The 27910-nt window shown below is 54.3% G+C and overlaps 1 protein-coding gene across 2 annotated transcripts; it reads left to right on the top strand.

Moving 5' to 3' along the window:
- The first annotated feature begins 401 nt into the window (after window positions 1-401).
- Window positions 402-22057, top strand: SLC41A1 (solute carrier family 41 member 1). Of its 2 annotated transcripts, none has more exons than XM_047704977.1 (11): window positions 402-796; window positions 2501-3541; window positions 10920-11027; window positions 12152-12223; window positions 12844-12988; window positions 13131-13277; window positions 13900-14047; window positions 14879-14958; window positions 15861-15995; window positions 16318-16466; window positions 21087-22057. In XM_047704977.1, the coding sequence occupies exons 2-11, from the start codon at window positions 3167-3169 to the stop codon at window positions 21243-21245; spliced, it is 1518 nt and encodes a 505-aa protein (XP_047560933.1). In that variant the 5' UTR covers window positions 402-796; window positions 2501-3166; the 3' UTR covers window positions 21246-22057. The 2 variants fall into 2 exon arrangements, with proteins under 2 accessions (XP_047560933.1, XP_047560932.1); XM_047704976.1 differs by lacking the exon at window positions 21087-22057 and adding an exon at window positions 19481-19757 and having other exon boundaries at window positions 403-796.
- Window positions 22058-27910: the final 5853 nt, after the last annotated feature.

Here is a 27910-nt window from a genome sequence, read left to right as displayed (position 1 = left end):
GCTTCCCGGTCCTCCCGGAGGCCACAGGCTGGAGGAAACACTCAAGACGCGCGAGGAAACGCGCACAGGCGCACACGCCTTTCAAGGGCGAGGGGGGCTCCCGGCACGGCGGGGCGGGGCGGGGCGGCCCCGGAGGAGGTGGCCCTGCGCCGCGAGCGCCGGCCAGCGGGAACCTCGGGTCGCCGGCCGCCGGGCGAGGGGACCCGCGAGCTCGCGACACCGGCCGCGGGCCCGCAGCTCCCGTCACTCCTCGCACTGCGTTTCCCCGGCGCCCCGCCTCCCGGGCACAAAGCGAAGGAAAGGGGCCGGGCCGAGGCCGAGCCCGCCCCCTCCCCGGCCTCCGATTGGCTGCTGCCGTTGTCCATCCCGAACCTATTTTTGATGGAGGGGGGGTGCCACCCAGTCTGCCCAGATCACGTTTGCCACTAGCAGCCAACCAGTCGGGCCCAAGTCCGCGGGCAAGAAGCGATTGGGGGCGAGTGAGTTCAGCCCCGCGGTCCCCCCGTCCGGGTCCCCCCCGCCCGGGCCCGAGGCGGTATATCCTGCCCTCCCCGGCCACCTACCCCTCGTGGAAGCGGAGCGGCGGCCTCGCTGTAACGCAGAGGCGAAATGTAGCGAGCCGGGTGTCGCGGCTGGACGCTCGCCTTGGCCGGGGGTGCGGGGGGTGGGCACGCCGGGGGCCGAGGAGGACTGCCGAGGAGGAGTGATGAGAAGAGGGGGAGCCCTGCACCCCCCGAGACCACGGGTCCCTGCTGCCACTCGCCAGGCGCCCCCCTTCCTCCCAAGCGAGAGGCAGGTCAGTCCTGTGGGGTCTGGGGCGGTGGGTGGCGGAGGGAGGGAGCCCTAGCGCGCAGCGCATTTGCTGAGTCTGAATGCGAGAGAGGCGGGGGAGGCCACCCAGTTACTTCTCCCCCTCCCTGGGTTTGCAGATACTGAAATGGGTCTTTTTTGTTCCCTCCTCAGGGCATCCTGGTTCACTTTTGCTGCTTTCATCCGAGGGCCTTAGGCCCGTCCGGAGTGTCTTTAGTGGAAGGAGTGGAGTGAGGGACAGGCTTCTCTTCCTGCGAGCCTCCTTTCAGTTTAGGTGGCCTGGCAGGAAGACGGGAGGAGGAGGGAGGGTCAAGTTCTAGCAGACGCTGCTGGCATAGGGGCATCTCTCCCGCCTTGAGGGCAGTTTCTGGATCTCCCGTGAGGGTCTTTGAGAGAACCACGGGACTGTGTTTTAGGAGTTTGGAAAAGGGAATCTGGATGTGTGACTTGAGCCCATAGAAAGAGAAAACAATTCCCATGGGTCAGTTACTGGAGTTTGAATCACCCTTTCCCAAACTGGAGTTGACTAATTGTGTGTGTCTGGAATACTTAAGTACTTGTTCATCCTGCCTAGAGAAATTCTCTTTAAATTTATTTTTCTCCTCGTAAGAACTATTTTGATGAAACGGGATAGAGTGGGATCAGGGCCTGGGGATTCCTTAAACAAGAAAAGTGGGGCCATTCCATCTAGACGGTGGCCTCTGGGAGCAAGTGCATTTTGGCTTATACTGCTTTGTATTTTGCTTTGCTTTTGCTTTGTTTTACTTTTGGGGGGGGGGGTTGCTGCTTTTGTTTTTTGTTTTTGTTTTTTAGAATTCCACTATATCCAACTCTCAGTCACCCAGGGGAACAGGGCGAACCTAGGGAACTGAAACGTGTGCATAATAACCAATAGTTTTGCCCTCTCCCCCTTCAAACTGAGATAACTCTCTTGTCCTATCTGACAGACCCACAGGGCCAAGAGCAGGGGGGAGAGAAGTAGAGACAGAAGCCTGGATCCCAGTCAGCGTCTGAGCTTTTTGTAACACTGCTGACTCTCAAGGGCAGGAGTGGGTAGGCCTCTGGCTCTTGGCCTTGGTCTGGCAGCCTTGCCCCATTGCCCAGGGAGTCCTCCTAGTTTTGTTTTGTTTTCCCCCTCTCGGGGGCTAGGACGTTTGGGGGTCTGGAGACTCTCATTTAATGATCAGATTCTGCCTGTTTGTCTTGCGCAGCTGTCTTGTGACTGTAAACAATCACTTTCTACAGTGGGGTGTCTGTGCTGTGTGGCAGGGAGCTTGTGACTGAATTTATGACTGACCCCACTGGGAGACCACACTTAAATAATCCTGAGTTTTTAATGAGCATTCAGGAAGGGATCTCCCCGAGGACATCCCTGTCCACCCCTGGTTGCCGAGAAGACAATGTCAGGGTCTCTTGCGCCACATCGTCCCAATCCCCAGGCCGGCCTCATCTTGCTGCTGTTGACCAGTGGTGACCCCTGTGGGGCGGTGGGCTGCTGGGCAGGAGGAGGGCAGGGATAGCTCCTGCGGGGCCTGCGGAGGTCACAGGGCAGGAATGGGTAGTTTTAGTGAAAAGAACGAGGAAATCAGCAAACCCTTTATGCCTGCCTTGTGGGAAAGTCGTCTGGGTATGAACTGTCCTCGGCCGGGTCGTGACATTCTCTTTTTTATCTTCTTCCTTCCCACACCAGGTGTTTCACGCAGATTCCGGTGACTTGAAGGACCAGGGATTTGGGGCAGTACAAGGTCTTCCCAGGAAGGAAGGAAATCTCTGGAGGAAAGGGGAAGGACAGCAGACGGTGCGCCGGGACCAGCAGAGCCCGAGGAGCTGTGGGAAGCCGAAGGAGCCCAGCCAGAGGCGTGAGCGGGAGCCACAGCCCTAGGCCAAGGCTGCCTTCTGGGGGATTCGAACTCAGGCTACTTTTCATGAAAGAAGGGCCACCTCCGAGGGTGCCCCGACTTGGCTGGGCTCTTCTACCCTGGATGCCCCCGGCTCTGAGGAACCTGCTGCTCAGAACCAAAGAAGATAAGAGGCCAGATACATTTCCCCGCAGCCGCGCGCTGGCCGGCCGGAGTCAGGCCTCTGCACCCCTGGTGGCTGGCTGCGGAGTCTGGTGGGGGGTCTCCTGCTTCCCTCCAGCTCGCGGCTGCAGTGCTTGATGGGGCTGCCTGTCGCTCAATCCATTTTTGCAGCGCCTGGTAGGAGCAGAGAGCCGTGGGAAGAGGCCCCGCGGCGCCCAAGCCTGGGTTCATCCCAAGACTAAGTGCTTTCCCGACTTAGGGAGAGAGAAAGAAAAAAGAAAAAAAGAGAGGGCGAGAGAAAGGAAAGGTTCCCCTTCCCTTCCTCCCTTCCCGTCATGTCCTCTAAGCCAGAGCCGAAGGACACCCACCAGCTCAACGGGACTGGCCCTGCTCCCTCACCCTGCTCTTCAGATGGCCCCGGGCGAGAGCCATTGGCCGGGACCTCCGAGTTCCTGGGGCCTGATGGGGCCGGGGTGGAGGTGGTGGTGATTGAGTCCCGGGCCAACGCCAAGGGGGTCCGGGAGGAGGACGCCCTGCTGGAGAACGGGAGCCAGAGCAATGAAAGTGATGATGTCAGCACGGACCGTGGCCCCGCACCGCCCTCCCCACTCAAGGAGACCTCCTTTTCCATCGGGCTGCAGGTGCTGTTCCCCTTCCTCCTGGCAGGCTTCGGGACTGTGGCTGCTGGCATGGTGCTGGACATCGTGCAGGTAGGACCTGGCTAGGGCAACTCTTGACCATGAGCCTGGGGCTACCGTTTCCTCCTGGGAAACCGACTCCTGTAGCTTTCTCTCCACCTCCCTATGAGAAGCAGCTGCTGCTTCCTAGAACTGTTTCCCTTGGATCATGTCCTCGATTTCTTCTTGGTCTAGTTACTTTCTACAGAAGCCTCGAGGAAGCCCAGTAGCCCTGAGGAGGTGGTCAGCACAGCATTGCTTAACAGAAGCCGAATTTGTTCTGGAGCTCAGGCTTGGAGGAGGAGAGATGGAATGAGGTGGTTGCCTGCTGTCCCTCCCGGGCATTCCTCCTGAGCCAGCTCCATAGGGGAGACACTTACATGGGACTCCTCTTTATGCTTTCTTACTTACCCCGTCACTTGGGGTTTCAAGGATAGCCACAGTAGAAAGTTCAGTTTCAAGTCTCCCCTCCATCCTCCTGCTGGGCAGGAATTTGTTCGGCTGCCAAGAGGGTCTCAGATTAAATGGGAAGGTTCTTAAAGGCATTCCGTGTTGCTTATCTGCCTGTAACCTTGGCATGATCTCCTTGGGGAACGGGGGTGGGCACATGCTATCTGATGCATGATTTGGGCAGGAGGTGGGGTGGGGGGTTGACATGGCAAGACCTGGAAGTGCTAATTATGGGGCATAAATGGGGACAGGATGTAACCAGGCCTGAGCAGAACTCCCTCTTCTCTTTGCTTCTTACCTGTCTTTCATGAACCTGCCCTAGGCAAAGAGGGCTCTTTGTGGGGCTCCTGGGTAAAGTTAAGGATGGGAACTGGCAGGACCTGGAAGCTGAGAGCCAGGAATATGCTATGTAACGTACGGCAGGTTAGGACTCCCCCAGAACCTTCAGGTCCAAGAGATCATTCCAGTCTTGTTACCAGGGGAGAGTTTTTGACGTTGAGGATGACAAGCGTGATAGAGTTTCCCTTAAGACTCTAGGGTTATCAAAGTTAATCATTAGCAGGTATCAAATTCCTGCTGGGTGCTGAGCTCTGTCCTAGGTACTTGGAGAAATGCAAAGACTAGAGGATATCTGGCCTTGGCCCTGAGGACCTTCTGATTTGTCCCTAACCATGAAATCTCCCAGGAGGACGTGAAACTCAGTATCCCCTCTCAGTGCCAAGCCAGCCCTACCGGTGCAGTGATTCAGAGAGGCCTGCTGGTGGATGGAGGTCACTATGCTGGTGTCCCAGGGAACGGAGGGTGGTTGGTTATAGGTGGTTCTGTCAATGGTGTCCCCCCGGACCACTTTAACTTGAGCCCTTAGGAGAAGCCTGTTGCTAATGAGGATGGTGTTTATGTCATGCCAGAATGTGCTGCCGTCCCTCTCCCCTAACTTACTATCTTCCAGGCTGTTCCTCAAGGAGATTGGGAAGCCAGGCTGGAGCTGGGAAGGCAGGCCTTGGATCCCTCCCCCTAGTGGCTGCTTCACCTCCTAGGGCAGTGAGGGGGGCTGGTGGCAGGAGGAGAAATAAGACGCGTGTAGCGGTTTCTCCGCCTCTTCCATCCCTTTCCTGTGACGTTGATTCTCATTCTTAAGAGTTTTGAGTTCTGGTTTGGTACTTACATAGAGGCATAGCACCAGGTTCCAGTTGTTTTATTTTCTGGGTACTAATAACAGTAATGGGGAGCATTTGTTGGGCCCTTCTGGAGGTAGGCCTGTGAGGAGGAAACGTAATCATCTCCCATTTTGTAGCTAGGGAACCTTTGGCTTAGAGGGATTGGGTAACTTGTCCCTGGTCATCTTGACTCAGAGCCCGTGCCGTTAACCTCTATGGCCTACACCATGTCCATGGTTCACCAATTGGTTAAAGACTTAGGGAGGAGTCTGCTCTCTGTGTCTTCCCTTGAAGAACAGGGTGGATCAGAATCTGGGACAATTGGAGTTCTATTCTAAAGTGAACAAGAGCAAAGGTCCTTAGCAGTCTCCCACCTCACCCCCATTCCCACATACTTGGAGAATTCCAGAGCTGGAAGAAGCTTCTTGGCCCCCACCACCACCCTCCACACCCATGAGCCAGAGACATTGGTAGGGACCTTTGGAGCCTGCCCAACATGCCCACAGAGGGCCAGCAATTGCCCTCGGTGTGGCCCTTGGCTCAACCCTAAAGCTAGGGTCCATTGGATATGGATGACAATGGCTGGTTTGTCCTTGCACCCCTCCCCCAGCCTTCCTGCCACAGCTGGGTTGAAGCAGATGGCTACAGTGATATCAGGGGAGGAGGAGGGTGCAGAAAGACCAGGACATGGGACCACAGGGACATTCTTATTCCACATCCAGGGAGGCAAAGGTCAGGGGCGGGGGAGGGGTGGTTGACAAGCTCAGATTCAGGAAGAGAAGGATGATTTCTAGGGATTCACACTTGCATCCCCCTTTCATAAGCTAAGCTGGCCTTCAGTGAGACAGAATCTGGGAGTGCCTAAGAGACTGGGGCCATCTGGAGGAGATGGCTAGAGAGTGTCCCCAGCATCTCAGAGCAAATGAGCAGAAGTCTGAGTTGGTGCCAGTGTCTCCTTGGTCAGGGCCCCCCATCTTTCCCTACTACTGCAGAAGACTCAGTCTCTTTCTGGAAGGTCATTTGTGTTGCCTCTTATCTGCCCTTCCGCCCAGTCAACGTGCACAGCCAGCCTCTACAGTGAGATAAGGGGCTGGTGTACCAGCCAGAAGTAGAAAAAGGCTAAATGGACTGCCACCCGCTCCACGGTCCCACCGTGGCTGCCAGCTCCCATGATATTTAGGAAGGAAAGCAGGATCAGGCCCCACGTTGGGACTGGAGCGGGTTGAACATGGTAGGCTCTGGATCTGCCACCTGTGCTCTGGGCCCCGCCCCCCCAAGTCTGGTCCTAGGACATTGGGGGGCATCTCACTCCCCTTTGCTGTCAGCCTTTTGATGGATAGGGGAGACAGGAGGTTGTGGGGAAGGCTGGGGAAGGTTGCTTCCTCGGAATTCCCAGCTGTGTTAAGACAGGTGGGACCCCTAGGTCCTTATTTTAACTCACTACTCACTTGCTGAGGATCTCAAGGAAAGGAGACAACCCCCTCACCCAAACACCTCCTCCTCCAGCTTCCCTTCCCTGCTGTGTGTATGGAGGAGTCCACCAAGGTGAAAGTGGAGTGGAGGGGAAAGCGGTCCCCCCTGGCTGGCCTGTTCCCGGGGCCACCTGCGCTCCTGGACGGGACTCTCAGAGCCCGTCCTCCTGAACCACCTCCTTTCTCACACTTTGTACAGCCCTGAATACCCAGGCGCTACCCTGAGGCCCTCCTCCTTGGATGCCTGCAGAGGGGGAAAGCCTCACACAGGGGATCTGACTCGGTCCTCACCCCGCAAGATCAACCCCAGCCCAGCTTCTGGGGTCCTCCCACAGCCTGGTGCTCAGAGCTTACCTCTAGGGATTTTCATCTTCTTAGTGTCTTGACTCCAACTCTTCCTGGCTATGACTTTCCTCCCTGCTTCTGCTGTCCCGATGTGGGGTGTGGGGAGGAGAGCTCAGAGCCGAACACTCCCAAAACAGGCAGGAGTCAGTATATGGGGCTGGAGGAGGTGAGGGACAGAAGAGGCAAGAGGGAAGGACAGAGAAGGGGTACCAGCTGGGCTGCTGCGGTATAAAACGGTGATCGCTTTGAATCAGGATTATGGGGGTATGGGGAGAGCAGTCTCATTTCTCACCCCTGGATAGCAGAGCCCCCTGACCCCCAACCTCAGGCCCCTCTAGGATGGAGAAAGGCAGGGAGGAGGAGCGGCGTTTCTGCAAAGCACTGCTCTCTGTGGACGCCCTCCCCCTGCCAAGTGGGGCAGTGTTTCCTGGAACGTGCCCTTTCCTATCCCCAGCAGAGCAGGAAGGCGTGGGCGTGGGCTTGGCTGACAGGTTCGGCTTCAGGGGCAGGCAGGCACTCCCCGGCCAGGATGAACAGGATGGGCCTGAATTAGGCCAAAGGAAGAAAGAGAGACACTCACTGCCTCGCCTGCCACGTACTACCCGCTCAACCTCAGGGCTGCCCTGCCCCCCAGGCCGGTTCCACATCCCCAGCCTCTGGGGGCCCCCTGTGTGTGTGTGTGTGTGTGTGTGTGTGTGTGTGTGTGTGTGTGTCAGAAGCTCCCACTGCCCCCGCCTGAGCTGCCTCTTTGAGAAGGTTCTGTGGGTGGAGAATGTGTGTAGGCATTGGCCAGCCCCGCGCTGGAGGTCAGGTGGTGTGAGATCCCGGGCTGAATTCCGTGTGGGCTGGGAAGACTTCTGCACAGGGCCTGCTATTGTGGCGCCTTGTTCCCCTGGCCTGCCTCCCAGCTCATCACTGCTGAAACCCTATACCTTCTAGGTCCTGCTCACGTGTGTGCTGGGAGGCAGAGGGCTCTGGGAGTGCTGATGGGGACAGCCAGAGGGGCCTAGCTGTACTTCCTACATTTTGTCTTTAAATAATCGCAAAGACAGTGTTCCTTACAAACAATTGAGACAATATTCCATGCATACGCTTAGCGTATGTCTGTCCAGGCTCCTTGACGCTGCCAGCTCATATTCGTCACAGACGCCTCTACACAAAGCTGGTAGCTTGGAAGCTGGGAGGAGCAGGTGGTCTGCAGGGAGGAGGGGTATGAGGCTGTGCTCCGAGAGAAGCTTCGAAGGCCCCCTGTCAGCCACCCTCATGAGAGGAGGGGAGCCGAGGGGAATTCTTCCCCTCTCTGGAGCTGTTTGTCCAGTTTTGGTCCAGTTTAGGTGAGAAAGGATGAGACAAAGCCCAGTGTGGCCAGGCCTGCAGGGAATTGGAACCCCAATGGTAGGCACCAGCCGTGTCTAAGAGTAACAGTGCCCGAGTTCCTCCAGGACTTCCACTGCCTTCTCTCGGGGCACCCCAGGGGAGTGAGAAGGGATTCGCATCCCTTCCAGCATTTGCAAGGGCCTAGTTCTTCCTGTGGGTATCTCAAAGCTCAGCACCTGTTGCTGGGGGAGAGGGAGCAGGGCAAGGGGGTTCTTTCCCATCCTTCGTCTCGGAGAGGGGGTCTCCTGAAGTGAGTCCTAGGCCCTCCGCCTGTGAGGGACCAGACCAGGAGCTCAGGTCAGCATATATCGTAGCCCTAAGGAGATGTGCCCTTCCCCCAGAGTCCTGGTGTGGACATCCCCCCACCACACGGGCACAGCCCCCAACTAAACGCACTCTGAGAAGAGAAGAGAAATCCTTACCTTATAGGCGCTCCTGGTGTTCAGCTCCCCAGGTCTCTGGCCCTAGCCCTGGCCCCCTCTGCTATTCCTTGCTCATATTTTGTTATTACTACTATTTTTTTTTAAAACGCCTAACAAAGTTTGTCACCTCACTCATTTTTAAATATACCGTTCAGTAGTGTTAAGTATATCCACCTCGTTGTGAAACATCTCCGGAACTTTTCATCTCGCAAAACAGAAACTCTGAACACTAAGTCCTCTGCCAGCCCCCGGCAACCAACCTTTCTACTTTTCAATTCTGTGTATTGGACTACTTTGGACACCTGACATGAGTAGAATCACACAGTATTTGTCTTCTTGTGACTGGCTTATTTCACTTTAGTATAGTGTCCTCGGGTTGACCCGTGCTGTAGCGCAGGTCAGAATGTCCTTCCTTTTGAAGGACGGATGCGATCCCACTGGATGTGTGTACCACCCTTCGTGTGTCCATATCCACCCGTGCACGCCTCGGTTGCTCATACGTCTTGGCCATTGTGCTTAATAATGCTGCCTGGAAGGTGGGTGAGCAAACATGAATTCAGGACTCTGCTTTCCCTTCTTTGGGATATGTGTCTAGCAGCGAGATTGCTGGGTCCATGGTAGTTCTATTTTTAATCTTGGGGGGACACCCCCTCCTGTTTCCCATAGATAGTGTAGCATTCTACATCCCCACCAACAGTGTACAAGGGTTCTGGGTTCTCCATACCCGTGCTGACACTTGTTATCTCCTGGGGTGTCTTTGTAGTAACATCCTAATGGGTCTAAGGTGATAAATCTCATTGTGGGTTTGATTTGCAGTGTGTCAACTGTGGAGTGTCAATGCTGAAACTGCCTTTAGGGACCCTCCGACATGGTCCCCAGATTGTACATTTTATAGTCGGGAGCTTGAGGTCCCCATAGTGTGCCTGAGGTCCCCACGCTGGTCCGTGTGGGCAGACGCTGGGACATATCCTGAGGCCCATCACCGTGGTCTCTGTAGGAGACCCAACGCTCTCAGTCCGGTGTCCTCACACCTACAGCATTCTGCCTCCTGACCCCCTCATCAACCTCCATACGCCTGCCTGGCTGCCTGCCCCCTCCTCCCAACCTGAAGGCGTTCCATTCCTGAAACAAATAAAGAACAAAGAAAGGAACCCATGTGGCCGGCAGCCCCGGCAGGGAGGCACAATCCCAAGCTTTTTTGCAAGTCTTCAGTTTCACTTGCAATTAAAGTAGCTTTCAAATAGCCAATCCTGGCTCCTTGGCTTTTCCCCCTTAGCAGGAACAAGCACAGTGTCCTCTGAAACTCACTTTCCTTATGCACAGAATGGGGATCAAAACAGCCCCCACGGCAGTGGACTGTTGATCTGCCGAAACGAGCAAATGCACAGAGATCGATTCGCCTAGCGCGCAGTGGGCACTGAACGGCTCTCAGCTGACGGAGCTGGTAGGAGAGAGGGCCTGATGGGCCTGGGACTAGAACCCAGGTCTCCTGACTCCTAATCCAGTGCTCTTCCTGCAGGCGTACACTCGGGGAAGCTATGTGGGGTGAGGGACTGCAGGGGACGCGTAAGAAGTCTCTTGCAGGCCAGCACGCAGAGGTCTGGGGGCCCCGGTGTTAACTCAGAGCCTATTGGAGAGGAGAGTTGCTGTGGCTGAGGCCCAAGGCCCTTGGACACAGAAACCAAACAAACTCGAATCTCCTCGGCCCCAGCCCAGCCCCATGGTGCCCAGCTCTCACAGCTGAGACAACACCACCCAAGGCTGAGGCCACGGAGAAACTAGGCTGAAGGCAAAGAGGTTGGGGATTGCTATTTGAGGGGGGATCACAAAGGAGTTCTGGGGTGTGAGCTAGCCTGGGGTGATGGCCTTGTGGGTTCCCACCTCCTGTCCGTCGGCTCCAGAAAGCAGGCAGAGGGAGAAGAGCCAGGCTAGGGTCTCCCGCCTGGAAGAGCACCTCCGTGTCTCCCCGTTTCTGGGTGGCAAGAAGGGGGGGGCTGTGTTGTTGGAGCACCGTGGTCTTGGTTTGGGTCCAGGGTTCTTGGCGAAAAGGCAGCCGGCGTGCTCACGCCCTGCTGATTCCACTTCTGATTCTACTTCCTCCTCAAGCCCCTGATCCCAGACTATCTGTTCAATCTGATGCCAGCTCTTTGGGGCACTGAAATTCCTGGGTTCTGTTTTCACCTTGTAGCACTGGGAAGTCTTCCAGAAGGTGACAGAGGTCTTCATCCTGGTGCCTGCGCTGCTGGGGCTTAAGGGGAACCTGGAAATGACCCTGGCGTCGAGGCTGTCCACTGCAGTGAGTGTCCTGGCGGGGAAACATGGGACACACGGAAGACTCGGGGCAGCGTGGAGCCAGGCTGAGAGCTCACTGCAGGCCTTTCCCAAGAGCCCAGGCCCGGAGAGTGGGGCTGGGGTGGGAAGGTGTGGGGAGATCCCGGCCTGCGTGTCCTGCTCCTGCGCAGGGGCTCCCTGCCCGGAGTGGTTCCCAGGCTTGGTTTCTGGATGTCCCGGCCGTCCCTGGGCTCTTGCCTTGCCCCCTGCTCCGCAACCCGCCTCGTGACTGTTTGTGCAGCTTTGACCCTCGAGCATCACGCTGGTCCCTCCACCTGCACAGATGGGGGCCTCCTCTGATCTCCAGCCCTGCTCCGCAGCTGGGCAGGAGCAGAGCCAGGCCTTCCCAGCCCCCCCGTCCGTCCCGTTCCCTTTCCCTCGCGGCAGCTTGCTCCTCACTAAGGGAACAGAGAGGGGGCTGCTTATCAGTCCCCCTGCCCACAGCCCCGTAGATGGGCCATGATAGTCCCGAGACTGAACCGGGTACAGGGCTCTGGGGTGGGAGGTGGGAAGCAGAAAAGCTCAGTGGGGCCTGGGGCCCGGGGGGCTGGGGGGCAGGGCTGGCCCATGTGGCTACAAGTCTAGAGGAGGCAGCAGAGAGAGCAGCAGCTGGTCCAGCCCGCCCACCCCACCCCCACTCACAGCCTGACTTCCGGCGTACTCCTGGGCCACCTGTGCTTCCCAAACCCTCTTGCAGACTCAGCCCCGCACCAGCACCTGCCCTGACCTGCTGACCTGTGCCGGCACGGCAGGCTGGCTGCAGGGCCAGGGATCGGGTCCCTCTGACCCACGAGGGCACGGGCTTCCTGGGATGAGCAGTGCGCCGGGTGGAGCAGTCCTGAAAAGAGGGGGACCGGGAGGGGGCTGCCTTGGGAGCCTCCTTTCAGCCCCCACCCAGCTGCAGGAGCTCAGGCTTGTTAGCTCCTTCCTTCTGGCCTCCTTGATGCGGCTTCATGTTCCCTGGGGGTTATGTCCCGGTCCCCGAGTCCTAGACCCCGTGCATTGCCTCCTGATCCGGGCAGGGTCCTAACGAAGGAGCCGCAGGCCTTTTCCAGCCTGGAGCTCCAGCCCTTGCCCTCCCTCTCGCAGGCCAACATTGGGCACATGGACACACCCAAGGAGCTCTGGCGCATGATCACTGGGAACATGGCCCTCATCCAGGTAAGAAAGCAGAGACTAGAGAGGGTGGGCTAAGCTCCCCCCTTGGTCAGGAATCTGAAAGCCTGAGCTCAGCCCCAGCCAGCTTGTGAGTGCGGCGCTAGCATCCTGCCGAGCTGGCCGCTCCCGAAGCGGCTCTCAGAGGGAACCAAGTTTCCCAGGCAAGCGGCCAAGACGGAGAGGGCCCCAGCAGGTCCCATGTCAGGGCCCAGCTCGCAGGGGTCCTCTGGGCTCGAGTTCCCACAAACCAGACTCAGGAGTGCTGGACTGTCCTTGACCACCGTTGTCACATCTCTGCGTGAGGCGACACGGGTTCCAGACTGGGAGTCTCCCCGCTTGAGTCCCAGCCTTGTCTCCTGACTGCAGGCTTAGGCTCTGCTGATTCTCACCCCAATCCCCAGAGGGATGACGGGCTCCTGCGGGGTGCACTGCCCAGGACGAGTGTCTGGGGAGAAACTAAATAAATAAAGACATCGTTCCGGCCTGGGAGGACTGCACAGTCCAGCCCAGCCTGCCTCCTGGGGCTGCTAAGAGTCAGGCAGAAGGCTGACCCTGCACTCGGGCGACCTGCGCTAGGAAACCCGTGGCCCCTGGGCTCCTCTGAGTTACCACTCCTGCCTCAGGTGCAGGCCACAGTCGTGGGCTTCCTGGCATCCATCGCAGCCGTTGTCTTCGGCTGGATCCCTGACGGCCACTTCAGTATCCCGCACGCCTTCCTGCTCTGTGCCAGCAGCGTGGCCACGGCCTTCATCGCCTCCCTGGTCCTGGGTAAGGAAGGAAGGGAGGAGCAGGGGAGGAGGGGGGGCGGCCTCAGAGGTGTCGCGGGGCCTGGCACCTCCAATTTCTCCTTTTGTTCATTGATACCCCTTTATCTCTTCTCCGCTGCCCGGCCCCACCCCTTCCTCCCCAGGTATGATCATGATCGGAGTCATCATTGGCTCTCGAAAGATTGGCATCAACCCAGACAACGTGGCCACACCCATTGCCGCCAGCCTGGGTGACCTCATCACCTTGGCACTGCTCTCAGGCATCAGCTGGGGACTCTATCTAGAGCGAGGTGAGGCTGAGGCCACTGGGGGTGTGACCAGGGCGGATCCCCGGGTGGGATGTGGGGAGACGGCGGTGGGTTTGCAAATGTGTAAGGCTTTCCTCTATGTTCTTAACCATCTGGTTGGAGCAAAGTTTTGTACCCGAGCTTGGAGACTGAGGCTTAGTACTCTCAAAGTCACACAAGGCAGCAGGGCCACAGGGGAAAGGATCTGAGAACTCTGTGCCTGCCTGGTCCTGCGGACTCCTGCTTACCTTGGAGGAGTAAAGGGGAAAGGCTGAAAGAGAGAAGCTGAAGCCTGGAATCTGCCCGCAACATGGAGAAGGGGCGGGGAGACGGTGCTTTCTGGGTCTCCAAGCAGGGGACGTTAGAAGCTGGTCTCTGCCCCTGATTAGCCCCAGGCCTGGGGAGCTCTCAGCTTGGTTTCTCATCCACACAATGGACAAGGCTCCCCGCCCCACCCCCAGGCTTGCAGGGAGGATCAATGAGGTCCCGTGTTGTGTTGCGTTGCATGTTGTGTTGTGTTGTGTTTTTGGTTCCTGCCGATCTGCAGGGTCGTTGTCAGGCCCAGCCGGGGCAGGCCTGAGCGGGCAGATGCAGTGCTTACCTCCCTCTTCTCTGCCTCTCTCAGATGACTGGCAATACATCTACCCCCTGGTGTGTGCCTTCTTCGTGGCCCTGCTGCCTGTGTGGGTGGTGCTGGCCCGACGGAGCCCAGCCACAAGGGAGGTGTTGTACTCGGGCTGGGAGCCTGTCATCATCGCCATGGCCATCAGCAGGTAGGCTCGGGCCCTTGGGACATGCCCTCACCCCCTCTCACACCCACTCACAGATGCCCTAGTGAGCCCTGGAGAGAGAAAAAGTGGTACAGAGTCTAGAAACACCTTCCAGAGTGTATCAGCTCCATGGCCTTCTGTCACATGTGACAGAAACCATCTGACGTGGGTTTCCTTGAAAAGTAGAATGCACTGGCTTAAGGCATGAGAAGGGCACAGCTGGTTTCAGGGCTATTGATGCCACCATCTGGGCTGTGGTGGTGTCTCTCGGTTCTGCTTTTCCCTGTGATGGCCTGTGGCTCGAGGTTCCAACTAACTCCGGCAGGAAGAAGTCTGTCCACAGTTCCATGGAGTCCCGCCAGAGAATTTCACTGGCTCTCGTCCAGTCACATGGCTGTCCCTGTCTCACTCTGGCCTCAGGGATGTGCTGCTCTGATTGGGTGGGGCTGGGGCCTAGCCATCCTTAGAACAATGTCACCTGAACCATAGGGGCTGAGTTTGAGAGAGGTGGTTCCTGAGGATGAGCCCAGTGCTGTTACCACAAGGGGGACTAATGGGCAGAACACCAGTGGTCCTTGTGGACGGCTCACCCGGGGCTCCTCTCGCCAACCCCGGGGGGCAGGTACAGGTGGCAGGGGCCTGACCCCACACCACCAGTTTGCTCTGGGGGGGCACTGTGCCAAGTCTGAATATTATAAGCAGCAACTGGTTCTGGCAAAGGAGACAAGGGACCCCTGGGAGCCCCTTGCTCCCCAAGGCCAGATGGGCCTGTCCTCCCCGGAACTGACATACAACGTCTCAGTGATCTCTGTGTCACTTTGTCTTCATCTGTAGTGTGGGAGGCCTCATCTTGGACAAGACTGTCTCTGACCCCAACTTTGCAGGGATGGCCGTCTTCACGCCTGTGATTAATGGTGAGGTCTTGGCATCAGCTGCTGGGGAAAAGGAAAGGGGCAGGAGAAGAGAACGCGGGGGCCTTCGTATCAGTCAGGACTCCCGCAGCAAGAGCATCTGGCTCAGATAGCTCAGACTTGAACGAAGGGGCAGCTTACAGAGCGGGGAGTGGGGGAAGGACCCAGAGATGAACAACAGCCAGACGCTCTCATCCTCAAGGGTCAAGGGGAGAACAAAATGTTAACAGGAGCCTAGAGAGAGCACTCTTCTGCCCCCGACGGGGATAAGCCACTGCCAAAAAGAGAGGGATAAAGGAAAAAAAATACCTGAGCTCGCCCTCCTTCCACCTCCCAGAGCATGTCCTGGTGGCTCCTGTTGAACAAACCGGAGGAGAAGCAGCCTGCTAGGGAGCCTGGGGGACGGGGTAGTCAGCCTCTCAGAGCTCCGGGCAAGGCTGGCAAGAGCAGGGAAGAGGTCGGGGCTGGGAGGGCAAACAACAAACACGGTTCCTAGGACAGGCCTCAGAGCCCAGAGCTCAAACCTGACACTTGAACTTGGTTCCTAGAACCAGCACAGGAGTGTGGGATGCCTGGGTCGGCTCGGAGAGGCAAGGGCAAGGCCTTGTCACCTCGGCTGGGTGGGACAGCAGGTGTGCAGGCTATGCTGGTGAAGTCAGGCTGCCTGAGTGGGCAGATCTGTGGGTGCCCCTTCCTGAACTCTTAGTCACCCCGGGGGCACGTGGGACAGCCGTGTCTCCATAGAGAGGAGGATAGAAGCAACTAGAAGACTCCCTGGTGGGGTGGGGGGCGGTAATCTTTGTCTTCCTTCTTGGAGTCTGACTTTCCTCCTGGGGACCCGTGAATGTGTCACGCCCTCCCCGCTCCTCACTCCACCCCATCTAAGCACTTTTGTCCCTCTGCAGGTGTTGGGGGGAATCTGGTGGCAGTGCAGGCCAGCCGCATCTCCACCTTCCTGCACATGAATGGGATGCCAGGGGAGAACTCTGAGCAAACCCCTCGCCGCTGCCCCAGTCCTTGTACCACCTTCTTCAGTCCCGGTAATGGCAGAGTCCCAGCGTCCTGGTCTGTGCCAGCCCTGGAGGGAGGGGGCCGATAGTGAGGGAGGGAACCTCCCTTCAAAAACAGCTGGGACCTGGCTAGGTCGCTTCTCCCTCTCTGCCGGGCTACACTGGCTCTCTGGAGAGTAGATCCTAGGCAGGGAGACTGTCCTTTCCGGGGACGCCATTGGGGCAGGGGACCTCGGGGTGGTGAGGTAGAGACTGTCAGCCACCTGCTGTCCTGGGGCATAGTGGGGCACCTCCAGCTTGGGGCCAGGGCTCCTCCTCCTCACTCCTCCCCCTTTCTCTCCCCTGGACAAAGATGTGAATTCTCGCTCGGCCCGAGTCCTCTTCCTCCTCGTGGTTCCAGGACACCTGGTGTTCCTCTACACCATCAGCTGTATGCAGGGCGGGCACACGACGCTCACGTTCATCTTCATCATCTTCTACATGACAGCTGCACTGCTCCAGGTACAGGCGGGCAGGAGCGCGGGGAGGGCCTGCCACCCACTCTGTCACCTCGTGCTCTGGGCCTGGCTGGCCAAGAAACGCAGGACAGGGGCTCCGGAGAACCGGATGTGGGTCTGGCAGGGTCACTCACATGCTGTGTGACTCGGGGCCCAGTCGCTTCACTTCTCTGAGCCTCCGGGATGCATTTGCCAGTTGAGAGGAATGGGCCCAAGGTAGTGGTTTGTGGGCGGGTGGTGGTTGTCGGGTGCCAGGCAGGTGGGCCCGGGGTGGGCCGCCCCACCCTGGCCTGGCCCCAGAGTTCCTCTTGCTGCTTTGCATGCTGGGGCTTCCTGAGAAGACGTCATTTGAATGAAGGGTTTCAGAGCTCAAAACGGTGTCAGATCCACCACGCTGGGTCCTCTGCGGGATCCTGCCCGGTCTTGCCGTTCTTTGACACGATCTGCTCTCTCCCTGGTAGTGTTAGCCCATTATTTTTTTCGACTTATTTTGGAAGAATTATACATTCACAAGAGGCTGCAAATAGGAGGTACACAGAGGCCTAATGTCTCTTCAGCCGGTTTCCCCACTGGAAGCCTCTCACATAGCTCAGCCCCATCGCAGAACCAGCCAGTCAGCCTCGGAACAGTCCATGGGGCTTACTCAGATGACAGCGGCTTTACGCACACCCGTGTGCATGCACGCATGTGTGTGTGATTCTGTGCGGTTCTGTCCACTGTGTCGATCCATCCGTCCAGCACCCATGAAGACACAGAACTGTTCGCCCCTCACAAGCCCCCTCCTATGCTCCGCTTGGGGCCACACTCACCCTGTTAGACATTGTCAATTTCCATAGACATGACTTTTGAGTAATAATAACAGTCCCATCATTCAAAACTTTTTAAAGGTTCACAGTGAAAGCTTTCTGTCACCCAGCGTCTTCCTCCCAGCCGTCCACGCAGTCCCTGTCTTGTATATCCTTTAAGCTCCTGCTATATTTATACAAGCAAACATATAATTTTTCTTGTTTTCCTCCCCTTTTTTTTTTAACACACCCATCACGCACTCTACACACTGTCCACAGCCTGTGTTTTCGCAGCACAGTTGATCTTAGAGATCATTCCACATGGATACATAAGGAGGAGATTTGTTATGGCTCCATTCGTCTGCCCTGTAGATTACATCATTTCACGTAACCAGTTCCCTCTAGGTGAGCACTCATCCTCCAGCCCCTCACCCCAAACCTTAAAAGAACTGTGTGTTGGGACAGCTTAGGGATAACCAGCCATAGGCTCTTGCCTCGTCGCCACAGCCCCCTTGCAAGCTGGAGTTAAGTATACTCCATGGAGAAAGTGGGGTGGGGGCTGTAACAGGGAGGTGCCGAGGGTCTGCTGCTGGGGCTTAGCCCTGGGCTCCTGTTCTCACCTCTGCGGTCTCCTCTGGGCCTGTGGAGGGCCAGAGCGGGGTGCTGAGTCCCCTGGAGAGTGCTTCCTGATCACTTTGCTCCCTCCGCTCAGCCATGTGTCTCTGGAACGAGGCTGGAATGAGCGGACAGCTGCTACCAGGCCCTTCCTGGAGCATGTCCCAACGTCCTGGTCACACTCTTTATTTGGGACTCTTCTGCAGCTGCTGGAAAGGGCGCAAGGCGTTGGGGGACCGGCCCTCACACAGGGCCAGGGGCAGGCCATGGGAGCACCAGGGAGCTGTGTGCAAGGTGGGGGGTGGGGCAGCAGGGGGTGTTAGAGCCTCAGAGAGAAGACTGGAGATCAGAAAAGCTGGCCTAAAATTAGGTATCAGTTCTGGCTTCAGGATCGCCCAAGGTCTCCATTTCCTGCACCTGAGCCCCTTAGGGCAGAATTTACATACCACAGTTTTTGCAAAGTACAGTCAAGAGTAAAACCTCCCTCCCAAATGACTGCGTTGGAGATTTACCGTTAGAAAGCATTTCACCCTGACACAGATGCGGTCATTTAAGGAGCCCAGATGTCAGGACTGGTGTCGGGTGTAGAGAAGAGGCAGGCTCGCCCACTCTCCCCTGGTATTGCACATCAAGTGCTTTGCCAACTTCAAAGTGTATGGGAGTCTTGCTAAAGTGCAAATTCTGATTTGGGAGATCAAGAGCGGACTTGAGATTCTGCATTTCTTTCTTTTTTTTTTCTTTTTTTTAAAAGATTTCATTCATTTATTTGAGAGACACAGAGAGAGAGAGAGCATGAGCATGAGCTGGGGAGGAGCAGAGGGAGAGGGAGAAGGAGACTCCCTGCCTAGCAGGGAGCCCAACACAGGGCTTGATCTTGGGACTCCAGGATCATAACCTGAGCTGAAGGCAGAGATGCAACCAGCCAAGCCCCCAGGCGCCCCGAGATTCTGCATTCCTAACCCGCTTCCAGCTGTTGTTGATGCCACTGGTCCTGGGCCCACTAGCAGAGGTCTAGTCGAGATCATGCTTGATCCGTAGACATGGAAGGGAAGCAAGGGCACAGATAAAGCAGCAGATGATCCAAAATGTCTTTTGAGTCGATGCGCACTCTCTGCTTTCTATTCGGCCGACTTACTCGTAATTCTGTTTTGCTGGGCTCACGTTAAACTAGACTTGCATTGTCTGAGCCCACAACAGCAGAATGGAAGGGGCCAGGAGGACGCTAGCTTGGGATAATCGACTGTTCCTCAGACAGCTGTGCCGGCAGCCGCCTCAAACACTGTCCTTATTCCATTCTGCTCCGAGGAGAAATCCCTGCGTGAAAAGTCAGCTCCAGGCCCCAGCCCCCTGCCAGGCCCCTGGAGAGGGCCCTGTGGCAGGCACTGGGGGAGGTCCTGGGGAGTAGCAGTATCTTCCCCGGACTCGGACTGTTTGCCCCAGGCGGTGACTGTGCAACAGAGGAACATAAGATCTGGTTGGGGTGGAAAGACGAACTATCGCAGCATAGGGACTGTGGCTCGCCAAGCCCGGGCTTACAAAGAATGTTGCTCTCTTGAGTGGCCTCTGGCTCCCCCTGGAGAGAGGGGATGGCAATAGGCCGGCCCGTCTGTCTCCCCAGGTGCTGATTCTCCTGTACATCGCAGACTGGATGGTGCACTGGATGTGGGGCCGGGGCCTGGACCCAGACAACTTCTCCATCCCGTACTTGACGGCTCTGGGGGACCTGCTTGGCACTGGGCTCCTAGCACTCAGCTTCCATGTCCTCTGGCTCATCGGGGACCGAGACACGGATGTCGGGGACTAGCCTGGTCACTCCACCTTTGCCCCCCCTCCCCGCCCGATGCACTTTCTGTTCAAATTTTTTTCTTTTGTTCCCCTTCCCCTACCCGACTCCACACTCCCACCTCTTTCTAGGACTTCACTTTGATACCGAATTCTCATTATTTTCAATGGGAATTTTTATACATTGAGCCAAGTTTGTATAGCAAGAATTCCGACAGGACAGATGGACTGAGATGAGCAGTACAAGTAGATTTTTGAGACAATCACCAAGTGCAATTTCATGGTGGGTGCCTCTGGGTGGAGTGGACTGAGGCGGGGTTTCCATCTGGGGTCGGGGGACGTTTGGTTTAGCTTTAGCAAACTCAGTCGTGGCCCTAATGAGAAACCCTTTGTGCGTGGGCTCTGGCTTTTTGGGTTTGTTTTTGTATTCTCTCTCTCTTTTTTTTTTCTTTATTTTTTCTTTTTGATTGAACAGAGAGATAAGTATCATTCCCCTCTCCCGCCAGCCCTTAAAACACACACACACTTTTTTCTAGAAATGGACCAACTTCAAAGCACTAGTAAAGAGATAGCTGCTCCTGGCCCCTTGTAACCCTAACCCTATCCTCGGCCCTCTGTCCCAAAAAAGACTGAGGTGGACTAACCATTCAAATTGTACACACACCTCTTACCCGATTGCCTGATAAACACGGCGAACCCCTCCCTTTGATCTTCTTCCCATTGACTGTCACAGTGGGAAGAAATGAACCGGAGCCTGGTCTCTCTGTTGACCCAAGGCCACCAATAGGTTTACCAAGACCTATGTCCTTCCGGGGCCCAGAGCATCGATTGTTTATCTCTGTTCAATCTTGATGTCTAATTGTCTCTCAACACTAGCTTTCCCAGAGCTTGCCAGGTTGGGTTCCGAGATTAGGGAGAGGGAGCAAGGACGCGGGGTATGGTTGGGAGGCGGAGGGCAACCGGCGATGTTTCAGTGCCACCGAAGACGTTTCACGTGGTCACCTTAGTCCCCATCACTTCCTGAGATCACTCCTGCTGTCCTGCTGTGGAGGTTTCCTGTGTCTTGGCTTCTGCCCTCGTCCATCACGCCCTCAGTCACCCATTCAGCCAGTACACAGCCTCCCCAAGAGGAGTCCCGTGCGGGCGTGGTCTGAGGCTTCCGCTGAGCCGCATGGTAGGTCCTGTGCCAGCGGTCAGGGAGCCGGCTCTCAGCTCACCTCATCCCCAGATACAAAGGCCTTGTGCTCCTACCAATCTGGTAGAGAAAGGTTCCTTGCTAGAAGGGTCTGCATCTGTGTCATCAGGCCAGCTTCTGCCTCTCGATCTCCCCTCTGTGCAGGCCGACCCCCACGAGAGCCCCCAGGCCCGTCGCTCCACCAGCAGCTCGCTTCCTTGAACTATACCCTTCCTCACCTTTTCTTCCCTCCACCTGTCCTCACCAGCCGCGCGACAGAGGATTCAGACCCAGTAGGCTGGACGGCACCGGCTGCGGCTGCCCTTCTCTGCCCAGCACAAGCTTCGGGGAACACGGGAGCCTCCACATCCGCCCCACCCAGTGCTCTGACCAGATGAGAAATCTGTCCACACTTGCATGCGTGTGAATCTGAGCGTTCGGATGCAGGTTTTTCCCTAGGCTCCCCATCCGCAGCCTCGCCATCGACCCTCCTCTCTGTAGCGGAAAAGGTCCACCTCCAGAGGCAGGCTAGGCAGTGACCCGGCTCCTCCTGACCCTGTGCCTCACCCCCAGAACTTGGCCGGTTCCTCTAGAGACTGTCTGTCCTTTCCCTCCACTTCCAACCACGCCACCTTCTGGAGTCTTCAAGTTGGAAGGAAAGGTAGAGGCCACAGGGCTGCGGCTGGGGCCGGCAGAGTTCATTAACACCAGCCCAGGCTTGTTGCCACTCTTCCCTCGGGCCCTCTTTTCGCTTCGCCGTCCACCTGCGAACACGGCTGCACACACACTCTTGTACAGGCACCAAAACCAGCTCCCCTGCCCCTGAGGCCGCTCCCCTGTATCCTCCTGTCGCCCTGGCCCCAGTCCATCACCTCTTCCTCATCTCCGGAGTTCAGCCCAGGCCACCCTGGAGACTCTGGAGCCTCCTTCTTTGCCGAAGAAGCAGGAAGGCGGGCGCGCCCCCAGCCCCAAGTGCGTGAGCAGAGGGAGGACCGCGGGGTGAGAGGGAAAAGAAAATGAAGTGGACTTCCGTGGAAGATTCGTTTCTTTTCCCCTGATTGCACAAACTGCATGTACTTTTGGCCTGGCTGCAAGGAGCGACATTGGTTTACTCTTGTATCCTTAAAAAGTTACAGAACTGTGTCTTAAGAGAATTATTTATAGTTACTATAACTGAATTGACAAATGTCAACGTAACTGATAAATTATATTTGGTAAAATAAAGAGGACGTTTATTTAGATGGTGGCTGGTTCCTATGCATCTCACCCAAGAGCGGTCCCCTCTGGAGTCCCACCCAGTCCTCGCTCGGAAACGGAAAGGGGCCAGAGCGTGACCAGAAAAGAAACAGCTCTTAAATAGAGATGTGTGATTAGAAAAAACCACAGTGCACATCAGTCATTTACTGAAAATGAGCAGTGCTCTGGGACACAGACCAGAAGCTAGTGCAGTGTCCTCACCTTCCCCACACGGAGCCCGCCTCCTTCGGGTACCATGCTGAGGGGCACAAGCATCTGTGGGGTCTTACCATCTGGTCAGGTCAAAATTATTAACAGCTCTAATTTGTCGAGTACTGAGAACGTGCCTTCCCTGTGCTCAACCCTGGAAGCCCTTAGAAATTGACAATGGACTGCAAGAGGTTTGGAGTCAGAACAGCCCGGATTCAGATCCCAGATCTTCCGCTTGCATTCCTGATTTTAGGGAATCCTGGACCCTCTCCGAGCCTGGCCTTCCTTATCTGCATTAATACCTCTTTCCTATAATTGCTAGGAGACTTCAGCGAGGTGATGCATAAAGCACTGGGCTCTGTGCCTAGCACGCACTAAACCCCAAGGTACTAACTAGTCACTATTTAAAGGATGGGGGATGGGTCAATGACAAGGCAGTGTCAGTACGGTGACCACAGGGGTACACGGAGGGTGGCTACGGGAGCGGCGGATGGAAAAGACGAAATCCAGTTTCGAGGGTCAGGGAAGTCTGGGAGGAAGACAAGGGGAATCGGAGTTAGCAGAGAGTGGGACGAGCAAGAGCAGTCTTGCAGAGGGAGCGATATGCCAGGCAGGGAAGTGAGCCTCTAGCTTTGGGAAACCACGGGCAGTCGCATGTGGCTGGAGTTTGAGGGCAGAGGGTGACAATGTGGCCTCATGAGACACACACTGACACACGTTTGTGACAAAGCCGTGTTTCTGAGACAGCAGATATGGAAGAGCAGAGGCCCCGTGCGGTGCCCCCAGGTCTGTCAGACTCCAAAGCCTCTGCCGGGAACCCCTGCCCACCCAGGACCCTTCCCCCACAGGACATGTGACAACCTTGCTGAGCATATGCTAAATGTGAGCATTACTCATCTCAGTCATCAGCCTTTTTTTCCCAGCTTTGTGAAGGTACAATAGACAAATACATTTGTAAAATATTTAAAATAGAACGTGATGATTTGATACACGTATACGTTGAGAAAAGACTCCCCCCGCATTGTGTTAATGAACACACCCTTCACTTCATATATTTACCGTTATTTTCTCTTTAAAGAATGAATTTATTTATTTTGTATTTATTTATTTATTAGAGAGAGGAGAGCACGAGTGAGGTGAGGGGCAGGAGGCAAAGCAGGCTCCCCAGGGAGCAGGGAACCCAACATGAGGCTCGATCCCAGGACTCTAGGATCATGACCAAGCTGTAATTATGATCAAGACAGACCTCCAATCAACTGAGCCATGCAGGCACCCCTCTTTTTTCTTTTCCTTTCTTTTTTTTTTTTTTTTTCATGAGAACATTTAAGAAATCAGTATGGTTGGGGCGCCTGGGTGGCTCAGTGGGTTAAAGCCTCTGCCTTCAGCTCAGGTCATGATCCCAGGGTCCTGCGATTGAGCCCCACATCGGGCTCTCTGCTCTGCGGGGAGCCTGCTTTCTCCTCTCTCTCTGCCTGCATCTCTGCCTGCTTGTGATCTCTGTCTGTCAAATAAATAAATAAAATCTTAAAAAAAAAAAAAAGAAAAGAAGTAAAAAAAAAAAGAGAGAGAAAGAAATCAGTATAGTTTTGGTTGTTTTTTTTTTAAAGATTTTATTTATTTATTTGGGAGAGAGAGAGAGTGAGAGAGAGCATGAGAGGGGAGGTCAGAGGGAGAAGCAGATTCCCCATGGAGCTGGGAGCCCGATGTGGAACTCGATCCCAGGACCCCAGGATCATGACCTGAGCTGAAAGCAGTCATTTAACCAACTGAACCACCCAGGCGTCCAGAAATCAGTGTTTTATAACAGGCCTGGGCTCTCGAACTAATTCTTCAAAGAAGCAATATGTTAATAAGGTTTATTAAGGGCTAACAGAAAGAGGATAATTGCTTGTTAATTATTATTTATATAATGTTTTAATACACAGTATATTGTACTATACCGTATACTTTTAAATAATAATGGCCTCATTTGCAACTTCAATATTATTTCTAATAACTCTGCAAAATTGATGTTATCGCCCTTTCACAAGAGAGAAACTGAGTCTCAGCGGAGTTAAGTGTCTTGCCCAAGGTCACATATTCACACCCAGGCTTCTCTCAGCCCAGTGCCTTCCCACCATGCCTGGAGCCAGATGAAACAGCTGGCCAAGGTGCCTTATATAGAGAAGACAAAGGCATCGCTGAAATGATCAGAAATGTGGTACCTGTTATATCAATTTTGCCCATGAGACACCTTCCATTACCGCACAGTGTTAATTGTCTACTGAAATAGATAATATCTTCCAGTGGACATTTAAAAACAGGCCTCCCAGGTGCCAGTCTACCCTTGATGGTATCTTTGCAACATAATTACAGGCAACAACACCAGCCCCAAGATTCACTAGTGCCAGTGGACAGTGTCCTGAAATCCGTTCTCCTCCAGCTAAAATCCAGAAACTGACTAATGGACAGTATCGGGTCGCTGACCACATTATACTGCATTTTATTACATTATCTAGATACAAACATCTTTTCATGTGGCTCTCAAGAAAATGACTGGCTTTAGGAAATTAAAAACAAGCAAACAAACAAATTGAAAGAAAAGAGAAATTGCAGAAAAGTGAGAACAGTTTGGCCAGCCAGAAAAGGTTTTTCTTAACCATAATTTGAAAGACTTTATGGCAACACTCATGTTTAGTTAAGTATGGTGACTAATACTGCCAAGCTATTGGTGACCTTTTTTAAAAACTTAAAATAACTCCAAATAAGTTTAAATGTGATGTCACACTCAGTAACCTGGCCAAAAAAAAAAAAAATCCCTTATTTTGGACATTATAGAAATGATTTTCTCTTAATTCCCATCAAAGGGAGTTCAAAGGAATCAAAGGAATGTTGAACGAGTAGATAGAGAACATTGCTCCAAACTGCGGTCGGCCAGGGACAACCACATGTTTTTCTGTCCTTCACTCTGCCACAGACGGTCACATGTGTGAGTTTCAAGTACATTACCCAAGTTGTTGACTACCTCACAAGTTATTCAGAAACGAAGTGTTTGGTTTTTAGGAGTTAGAAACCTGTGGGAAGAAACAAAATAAGTCAGTCAGAGAAAGACAAATATCATGTAATTTCACTCATATGTGGAATTTAAGAAACAAAACATGAACATAGGGGAAGGGAAGGAAAAATAAAATAAGATAAAAACAGAGAGGAAGGCAAACCATAAAAGACTCTTAACTATGGAAACAGACTGAGGGCTGGAGGGGAGTGGGTGGGGGGATGGGGTAACTTGGGGATAGGCATTAAGGAAGGCACTTGTTGGAATGAGCCCTGGGTGTTGAATGTAAGTAATGAATCACCAAATTCTGCTTCTGAAACCAATACTACACTGTATGTTAACTAACTTGAATTTAAATTAAAAAATATATATAAAATAAAAAAGAAAGAAATCTGTAGAAAGAGAAACTAAAGCTTCGAAAGAATAAATGCCCTGTCAAATATGAAATATTTACTAAGATCTGATTGCCAGGCCAAAATCTGAACCATCCTTCCATCTAGGTTCAGGGAGGTTGGGGTGGAGGAATGTCCCCTAGGCCTGAGGTGCTCTCGGGGGAGCCACTCCCAAGCTTGGAGCACAGCAGCTACTGATCCTTCTCCCTGGTAACTGTGGAGCTGTGGAGGACAGGACAAGGCATCTTGTAGAATCTGGGTTATTTCCTTCCTGTATCAGGGTCAAAGATGGCAGTCAGAATCCCCTGGGATGCCCTAGGGCAGCACTGGAATTCTCCTGCTCTCACCAGGCACGATCACTAAGCTGCTTCTCCAGTCAAGACAGATTCTTATTCTTTGACCTCAATAAGTAAGAATCCCCATGTCCACTTTCAGAATGAGGAGACTTAGAAAACTCCTAATCTCATGGGGCTTAATTGTTAAAATAATATTAAGTAGGGTGCCTGGGTGGCTTGGTCGGTTAAGCATCTGCTTTGGCTCAGGTCATGATCCCAGGGTCCTGGGATGGAGTCCCACATCAGGCTCCCCACTCAGCGGGGAGTCTGCTTCTCCCTCTGCCCCTTCCTCTGCTCATGTGCTCTCTCTCTCTCTTTAAAAATAAATAAGATATTTAAAATAATAATAATAATAACATTTAAGCACAAATTTTAGAGGTAGACAGACATAGATTTGAATCTCACCTCTTTCAGCTGGTGGCCATAATTCACCTCTTCTGATCCCCCAGTTGTCCCATTTATGGATTAGGACAACAATGCCTTCTTTGTGGGGCCATTGGACACATGGAAGATTCAATAAGCAGAAGCTTTTATTATTACTATATAATGTTGATTGACTTGGTGGTAGAGCAAAACAAAAAGAGAAATACTCAGAATACAGAGTTTGGGGTGATAGGAAGGAACTAGTGAATCCAGAAGTTAGCAGACCCATATCCGTCCTGGATATTACCCATCAGGGACACAAGTGCAGCTGAAGTTGGACAGAGCTGTGCAGGGAGGGGGCCCGCTGTCTTCACAGATAGGTCTCCACTGGGCGAACAGACCCTGCCCCCGAGCCTGGCTTCATCCTCAGAGGCTCAGAAACTCGCTCCCATCCAGAAATCATCTCAGGGAGGCTGACTTGGACCCACACAGACTCCTTCAGGCCTGAGCTTAAGACCAAATGGACACAAAAGACACATCAGCCTCCCCAGCACATTCGCTCCCTACAGCAAGCTACGTGGGGAGGTAGGCAGTCAGGAGGTACCCAGAGAGTTTAGAATCCTAACAGAGAAGTTAATTTTATAACTTGAAGATAGAAAGGTACCGGGTCTTGTTATTCAGCTCCATGAGTCCCCACGATAAGGATACCTGACAGCCAGCCAGATACCCCCTGAAGATTCTGGTGTCTACCAGACAGAGCCGGAAGAGGTGTGACTGGTATACTCCCCGAGTCTCCTCTCCCTGCCTCTGAGGTTGACCGATTTCTCTATAGATCAACGCATTCCTTCTTTAGATCTGTGTGTACTTTCGTCAGTCTCCTGCCTGGGGACTTCTCATTAATGTTCATGTTAGAGTTCAACTCCAAGAGCTAGGGAGACAATGGTATTTCCAGGTCTTGGTGGAGGGGCAAGGGATTGTCGGTGTACAATAAGGATGGTCTATAGGTACAATGATCTCTGTCTTCCTCCCCTCTTGCAGAGCTAAAAGGACACAGAAAATTAGAGCAGAATCATCCGTGTTGGAAGAGAACACCTTCATTTTACAGACGCGACTTCCCACATGGACAGTTGAGACCATACCCTCAGTTCTTTAAACCAAAATTTCCCCTCTAGCTTCTGCCCTTTTTCTGTCTTCTTTCCCTGGTCCTTATTTGGGGTGGATGGGAGGGGATCCTTCCAAGGAGATAATGTGGCAACAAAACTGTAAAAACTAGAGTTCGGTGTTTTCCCTTGATGCTCCCAAGGGCAAAGTTAACCCGACTCAGGGCACAAGCCTGTGGAGTGAGCGGTAGTTGCTCTTGCCAGCCTCTCTCTAGAGGGTTCCCTAGGGGACCTTGCTGTGAAGCCTTCCGGCTGAATGCTTAGCTGGGTCACAGGCATCTCACCAAGCTGCTTCCTGTGCCCAAAGCAGTTACCAAAAAGTTATGATTATTTATTTCTTTTTAAGATTTATTTCTTTATTT

This window comes from Lutra lutra, chromosome 15 (assembly GCF_902655055.1).
Source record: "Lutra lutra chromosome 15, mLutLut1.2, whole genome shotgun sequence".
Taxonomy (NCBI): Eukaryota; Metazoa; Chordata; class Mammalia; order Carnivora; family Mustelidae; genus Lutra; species Lutra lutra.
The sequence above is the reverse complement of the archived record's forward strand: the minus strand, read 5'-3'. Positions and strand labels throughout refer to the sequence as shown.